The 8164-nt window shown below is 46.6% G+C and overlaps 1 protein-coding gene and 1 long non-coding RNA gene across 2 annotated transcripts in view; both read left to right on the forward strand.

The window, feature by feature from the left end:
• LOC132459009 (uncharacterized) overlaps positions 1-8164 on the forward strand; it is a 24408-nt gene that overhangs the window by 4528 nt on the left and 11716 nt on the right. The gene's annotated exons all lie outside the window — the stretch shown is intronic.
• The window catches only part of LOC132459914 (V-set and transmembrane domain-containing protein 2-like protein), a 3841-nt gene continuing 3263 nt past the window's right edge, over positions 7587-8164 (forward strand). The window contains 1 exon segment of the mRNA XM_060054788.1: positions 7587-7638. Within this exon segment, the coding sequence (XP_059910771.1) occupies positions 7587-7638 (52 nt within the window).

An 8164-nucleotide genomic window follows, 5' to 3' on the forward strand; every position in this document is an offset into this window, starting at 1 on the left:
CGCGGTCTCCCCCCCTTCCTATTGGTCCATTTCGACAGCCAATCAACCGTTACTTATTAGTTTGAGTGGCAGACATGATGAACCTTAAACACTTTCTACTGGAAGGATTATAGTTCGACATACACACAGAAAGACACACTCAAACACAAAAAACAAATCCCAAAAGTGAACACACACACACACACACACACTCACTCACTTATGAAGAGCTGAAGTGTGGAAGTCTTATCAGCCCAGCTGGGACTGCTGACACTGCACCTCCGCCTGTTTGTCCGTCCGTCCGTCCGTCCGTCCGTCCGTCCGTCCGTCCGTCCGCCCGCCCGCCCGCCCGCCTGCCTGCCTGCCTGCCTGCCTGCCCGCCTGCCTGCCTGCCTGCCTGCCTGCCTGCCTGTCTCAGGTGTATATAGAAGCATGTCTCCAGCTCAGGTGTATATAGAAGCATGTCTCCAGCTCAGGTGTATATAGAAGCATGTCTCCAGCTCAGGTGTATATAGAAGCATGTCTTCTGTTTAGGTGTATATAGAAGCATGTCTCCTGCAGCAGGTGTGCAGTGCAGATAGGAGCTGTGGAGAATACGATGACAGGTCTAGCAGACGTTAGTTTGGGGAGATGCCAGCTCCTCGGCTCTGCAGGCTCACTGGATGAGACACTGAGAGGAGGGGATCGCCTGCTGTGAGAAGGTGTCATTCAGGGAGGGCTGCTTGCCTTTTGACGATGATGGGGTTTGAATTTACTTTATGTACTGTGCTTTCATTCGTGACCATCTCCTGGCATTATTGTGTTAATCCAGTTTGATTCAGGTTTGGATGATGCTTCATGGAGTCATGTCAACTGTGACGGTGAAATACTAAAAAATCAATAAGGATACCTCAGTTTGGTCTGCAACTTTTTCATTGTATATGATTTTTACTGCTGTCAAATCAACCAGAAATCTGCCTCAAATCAACCCTCCGATCAACCAGAAATTCGCCTGTTATCAACCTGGTATTTACATGGAAATCAAGAAAATTGCTGCATTTATAAGCCTGCTTTCATCAAAGCTCCTCACACAGACTGCAAATGTCTGTGTGGAGACTGTAAATACTACAATTTACATAACTTAAAACAAACTCAACATTCTCAATGCATCCTCCTCTGTGCAAAGTGTGGCTTTGTTGAATTTTGTTCAGTATGGTAACTTTTGGCACAAAATTACACTTTCCTCTCATTCTCTCTCTTTTGGTTGCCAACAGCGTGAAATGAAAAGCAATGCATTCACAACTCCAAAACAAACACAGGGCTCTGATGAGGTTGGCGTCCTTCCAGGAGTAAAATCTGGAAAGGACCCAAACACTTCATTGCTGAAAGTTTGTACTTTTGTGGATTAAAAAATGTGAAATGCTAATTTGACTGTACTGACCTACAATGAATACAGGGACAGGTAATTAAGTAGCAGGTAGGGGTTAGACAGTACAGAGACAGGTCATTAAGTAGCAGGTAGGGGTTAGACTGTACAGAGACAGGTCATTAAGGAGCAGGTAGGGGTTAGACAGTACAGAGACAGGTCATTAAGGAGCAGGTAGGGGTTAGACAGTACAGAGACAGGTCATTAAGGAGCAGGTAGGGGTTCGACAGTACAGAGACAGGTCATTAAGTAGCAGATAGGGGTTAGACAGTACAGAGACGGGTCATTAAGGAGCAGGTAGGGGTTAGACAGTACAGAGACAGGTCATTAAGGAGCAGGTAGGGGTTAGACAGTACAGAGACAGGTCATTAAGGAGCATGGTAGGGGTTAGACAATACAGTGACAGGTCATTAAGGAGCAGGTAGGGGTTAGACAGTACAGAGACAGGTCATTAAGGAGCAGGTAGGGGTTAGACAATACAGTGACAGGCCATTAAGGAGCAGGTAGGGGTTAGACAGTACAGAGACAGGTCATTAAGGAGCAGGTAGGGGTTAGACAGTACAGAGACAGGCCATTAAGGAGCAGGTAGGGGTTAGACAGTACAGAGACAGGTCATTAAGGAGCATGGTAGGGGTTAGACTGTACAGAGACAGGTCATTAAGGAGCAGGTAGGGGTTAGACAGTACAGAGACAGGTCATTAAGGAGCAGGTAGGGGTTAGACAGTACAGAGACAGGTCATTAAGGAGCATGGTAGGGGTTAGACAATACAGTGACAGGTCATTAAGGAGCAGGTAGGGGTTAGACAGTACAGAGACAGGTCATTAAGGAGCAGGTAGGGGTTAGACAATACAGTGACAGGCCATTAAGGAGCAGGTAGGGGTTAGACAGTACAGTGACAGGTCATTAAGGAGCAGGTAGGGGTTAGACAATACAGTGACAGGCCATTAAAGAGCAGGTAGGGGTTAGACAGTACAGTGACAGGTCATTAAGGAGCAGGTAGGGGTTAGACTGTACAGAGACAGGTCATTAAGGAGCAGGTAGGGGTTAGACAGTACAGAGACAGGTCATTAAGGAGCAGGTAGGGGTTAGACAGTACAGAGACAGGTCATTAAGGAGCAGGTAGGGGTTAGACAGTACAGAGACAGGTCATTAAGGAGCATGGTAGGGGTTAGACAATACAGTGACAGGTCATTAAGGAGCAGGTAGGGGTTAGACAGTACAGAGACAGGTCATTAAGGAGCAGGTAGGGGTTAGACAATACAGTGACAGGCCATTAAGGAGCAGGTAGGGGTTAGACAGTACAGTGACAGGTCATTAAGGAGCAGGTAGGGGTTAGACAATACAGTGACAGGCCATTAAGGAGCAGGTAGGGGTTAGACAGTACAGTGACAGGTCATTAAGGAGCAGGTAGGGGTTAGTCAGTACAGAGACAGGTCATTAAGGAGCATGGTAGGGGTTAGACAATACAGTGACAGGTCATTAAGGAGCATGGTAGGGGTTAGAAAGTGAAACCCAAAGCTAAACACAAGGAGCAACAACACAGAAATTGTTAATTCTGAAGTTGTGTAACAGTTATGTTGGCTAAGCTATTACCACTAGAACAACGTCAACCAATGACCAGGCGTACAGACGTCTGGCAGAGGCCCATACGGCCCGGAGACCGCGACGCACCAGCGTTTTTCTCCGAAGGCGCTCTCTCCGGGCGGCAGTCCAATCCATCAGCCGGCTGCTACACCAACGTAGCAGGCGTCTGCCGTCGCCGCTGAAGGATGACCTCCCAGACGCCGCTCCTGCAGCAAGCAAACCAAAGCAGCGGGAAATGGAAAAACGACTGAATATGAGAGCAGTCAGGGCTCATTTTTTTTATAAAAAGAAAGAAAAATACAGATTCATGGGTTGAGGGGGACGGGGGGGGACGGGGGGTTGGATGGATGATCTGTAGAATCCCAAACTTACAGACGCGTTTTCTTTGGCTGTCATTATTTAGTTTGTCTCGGGTACCGAAGGAATCCAGGAAGCAAGAAGAACGTGCCAGATGGAGCGTGCCTCTCCCCGGCCTTCCCTCGCCTCTCTGGAGCATCAATCCCAGAAGGCGTCTGAGAGCAGGGCCCATATTTAATGTTTGGGGCTTATTACGGCAGTGAGTCGCGGTGGTTGGCAGTAAATCAGACAGCGCTGCGCGACCCGTGGTGATCCTTCATCCACCGGCCTCAGTGGCCCCGGGTTGCTGCCAATCCAGACCAATTAATCAAACCCTGCTCTAATTGACTGATTAAGACCTTAATGTGTCTCCGGGAACAAGAAATGGTTGGATCGTTAAACCCTGTCATTCTCTGACTGGTGCTAAAGTGGTGGACTTTTTCGGGACAGTTTCGACAGATTCTCTGTGGAACTTTCCTTTTAGTTGGCTGGTGTGTAAATTAGATAGGCCTCATTAAAATATGTTTAATTTCCATTCGAGGAGAATGTAACCACACTAGATATGACCTTCACTGTGTTCGGTTGATGGCTTAGCCTAGCTAATTGACTGCTACCATCTGGTTATTAAAAAACTTTGGCATTCAACAAAGGGAGGACACACGCCCTAGCTAGCATACATAAACAAGCGAAAGAGGAAGTTAAGTGCGTAGAATGACATGGGGCATCTTGTACCTTTACATTTTACCTGTATTTACATGCACCCTAGCAGTAGCATTGGCTTTTCTGTTGTTCTGCAGCAACACACAGAGCGATGCTAATGGTCACGACATCATCGGCGTATAACTAACATTTCAGAACGATAGCAACCCTCTCAAGCTAACAACAAGCTAGCAGGCCAAACAGTTTAGCTGTTTATAAAGAAAGGAACAATCAGGAGTTCGACCTCACAGAGACATTCAAAACACCACATATTCTTAGCTCTAACTTATTTCTCACAAGCGCATTAAAGGACTTTATGACTAATAATTAGGGCTAATAATTACTATTTGCTATTTGTTCAGTTTAGTTTTTTGGGGCTCCATGTCCTTAAGGAGCAGGTAAGGCATCCTTCTCTCTGGATAACTACAGGTTAGACTCTGGACATGGTTCAGATAATGCTGGTGTGGATGATGTCATCGATTAAACATTTCCCCTGAAGGAACTCAGCCAAAGGGCCCTGGCTTCTTTGTTTTGTCCTCCAAGACTAATCAATCATACACAGACTCCATCAATCAAACGCCTATCAATCTATCTGCCCCTCCTGGAAAGAGGAGGGGGGGGGGGGGCTCAACTGCATGTCAGTCAAGGTTCTCTCTCTCTCTCTCTCTCTCTCTGTGTAGTGGGGCACCTCATGAGCTTCCCAATCAACACAATCTCTCACCTGTGTGGTCTGGACGTCCATCATTAAACGGCCTCTATTTTACCACCAGGTGTGATTCTGAACGTCCATTACCAGCCAATGAAAACCCTAGACGTATGATGGATGCAATCGGATTCCCAGCTCGCCAAGTGGACTGGAACAACTGGTGGGCTGAATTATCCATCGTACATCTGGCCTCACACCAACGTCACACCTGGTGGTCATAAGGGCCCTGTGATGTTTTCAAACTGAAGTAAGAGAAGACAGTAGAACAGGATACAGAGAAGAGAATGCTTCTGCTCTCTGTGTTGCGGAGAGCAGAAGTAGGGAGGAAGGAGAGAGGGCTAAAGCAGGGAGGGAGAGGAGAGACAGAGGGAGAGAGAGAGAAATAGGGAAGGGGAAGGAGAGAGGGATTAAGGGAGAGTAGATAGAGAAAGGAAGATGAAGGAAAGGAGTCAGAGGGAGGAAAGGAGAGGGAGGGAGAGACAGAGAGAGAGAGAGGCAGTCGGGAAAGCAGCGCAGGAGGGAGGGAGAGAGGAGAGAGAGAGTGAAAGAAGAGAGGGAGGGAGAGAAGAGAGAGACAGCGAGAGAGGCAGTAGAAAGAGCACAGCTAGAGGAAGAGAGGGAGGGAGAGACAGAGAGAGAGAGAGCCAGCAGGGAAAGCTGAACGAGAGGGAGCAAGGGGAGAGAGAGAAAGAGAGAGAGAGAGAGAGAGAGAGAGAAATAAGGGAGCGAGAGGCAAACCATTAATTATTTATGATGGCCTCTGCCTCTCCTGCCAGCCAGGCGCCCACTCGCCGCTTTCCTCTGACGTTTAATTTGTCTGGAAATCAGCGAGCGTGCCGGCTGGTTACCGCGTCCGTCTGCCCGCGTCTCCGTCTCGCCGACAGCGGGGTGAGGACGCAAGCTGTCTCGCTCACGTGTGGGTGCGCCCTGAGCTATGAGTTTGGATAGAAAAAGGATACACGTGACGTACCCGTAACTGAGGTGAGAACAAACAGCAGATATCGGAACACATGGTAGTCGGACCGTAAACGTGACTTTAGCGTTGCGCTGTGGGCATCACTAGAGGGTACTACACAGTGATGTCAATTATTTCAGTCTATGCTTTATTTAGACCACATGATTCAAGCTGACAAGCTTATGCTACACAAAGTGGTCAACACAACACCATATCAAGATATATGGGATTGAAGATAAGGCAGAAACTACAAACATGGCCTCTTTGCCATTTCCGCCCAAGCCCAGAGAGACTGAAGGTTTACCTGGGTCAAGAAGAACCTGTAAGCATTACTTATTTACCTCTCCACCCACTTCCAATATAAACTGAAATCGTACCTGTGTGCGAGATGCTTCATGAACGACTTCCAGAACGCAAGCTTGTTTACCTTGTGTCTCTGACTAAACATGTTGAACCTTTACCTCTCTCCAAGTCATGCCGAGCCCGAAACAACAATGCCTCAAAGGATTCAAATGAGTTTTCACCAACAGGGAACCAGATTTATGCATCTGGTTTCAGGCAGCGCCACACAATGTTGACGTCCCAAACTAGTGTAGGATACCTTATGGTGAACGAGTGAGCGATTTTGGACAAGGCCCGAGGTTTATGTGGTTATCATGAGCTGGGTAACAGTGCATCCCATAATAAGCCAGGGTGAAGGCGATGGTAGAGCAGCAGGCAGTCCTGGCTAGCCAAACCCTGAGGGCCAAATGCTTCCCTACTGTCTGGGGCAGACGGATATTGTTTGTTTTATCGTTTATTATAGTGTATTGTGTAGGCCTATTGCAGTGTTTAGTATTGTATTGTGATATATTGTAGGCCTGTTGTAGTGTATAGTATTCTATTGTGTTATATTGTAGGCCAGTGTTTACTATGCATTGTGTTATATTGTATGTGTATTGTAGTGTGTTGTATTGTATTATGTTATATTGTAGGGCCATTGATGTGTATGTACTGTGTTATATTGCAGGCCTTTTGTAGTGTGTCGTATTGTATTGTGTTATTTTGTAGGCAAGTGTAGTGTGTGTATTGCGTTATATATAAGGCCAGAGTAGTGTATTTATTGTATAGCAGTGTGTATTGTTCATAGGGTATGAGGAGGGTTTAAGACTTCAGCACATATATCTAAAACTTGGGTCCAAAAAGCATCATATTTGCTCTCGAAGTATGCCTGGTTTAATCATTTAGGAGGTCATAAAATAAGTCAAAAACACACACACCACACGCCACACACAGAAACACACCGACATACGGTTCGATGCTGCCACCTGGTGGTGATTTAACTCTATAGCCAAAACGTTGCCACCGTCACGTTAAAACGATTTTAAAAAAACAAATAAATCATGTTGTTTATAATATATTCTCCATTTCAGTTCGTGAAGCCGTTTAATCTTAAAGTGTACAGGCTGATGATTATCAATATAATTTTTATCATCATCGGAATTACAAAGTCATTAGTATCAGTACATCTTGTAGAATTTAATATACATCATAGGAACACCACAAATCACGAATCACCTTCAATTAAACCTAGAACATAGAGCCTTCAAAAACTCATGGAAAAATGGTAAAAAAAATGCATAAGAATGTGAAGAAGTCCACAAGAGTGATCTTTTTCATTTTATCGTAACCGTATCCATATTTTTAGATCTGTTCCCGTTACCGAGTCCCCTCTTAACGTTAATCCAAGGGGCCTCACTCTGATTGGCTGATCAGAAGCTGTGTGGGTGACATCACAGAACGTGTCGATTTTAACAAGGCCACAAAGGCTTAAGGGGTGGGATGTCTAGAGGCTACTACTGGTCAACAAACCGGTCCTACTGGTTTACTACTGGTGTGGGTCCTGTGACCACAACCCTGTGGAACTCCTGGCGATGACAGCATGGCCGTTGCCGTGGGAGACCGTTGCCACGAGCAGCTTGGTGCCGGGACAGGTGGCCATGATGGACAGGTCGAGCTTCATGATCTGATGGGGCTCCAGCAACACGGCTCTGGGAGAGAGAGAGCGAGCGAGAGAGTAGATAAAGAGAGAGAGAGAAGAGAGAGAGAGAGAGAGAGAGAGAGAGAGAGAGAGAGAGAGAGAGAGAGAGAGAGAGAGAGAGAGAGAGGAGAGAGAGGTAGATAAAGACAGAGAGAGAGAGAGAGCGAGAGGGAGAGAGAGAGAGCGAGAGAGAGAGAGAGAGAAAGAGGGAGAGAGAGAGAGAGCGAGAGAGACAGAGAGAGAGGCAGTTAAAAAGATAAAATAGAGTGATAGAGAAAGACAAAGAAGGAGGGAGTAATGGATAGACAAATTCCGATTCAGCGATCAGTAAGGGGAATCTCTGCTCAACATGTTGCCCGCTGCCACATTGCCTATCCTGAAGTATCTTAAGTTTCTGCTCTGTCAGAGGCTAATGCCCGTCCCCCTAGCTCTGATTGGTCCTATCCTTCCTGTACTTCTGGGAGAGGGTTCCTTCAACG

The sequence above is a fragment of the Gadus macrocephalus genome, chromosome 1, assembly GCF_031168955.1.
Source record: "Gadus macrocephalus chromosome 1, ASM3116895v1".
In the NCBI taxonomy this organism is placed as follows: domain Eukaryota; kingdom Metazoa; phylum Chordata; class Actinopteri; order Gadiformes; family Gadidae; genus Gadus; species Gadus macrocephalus.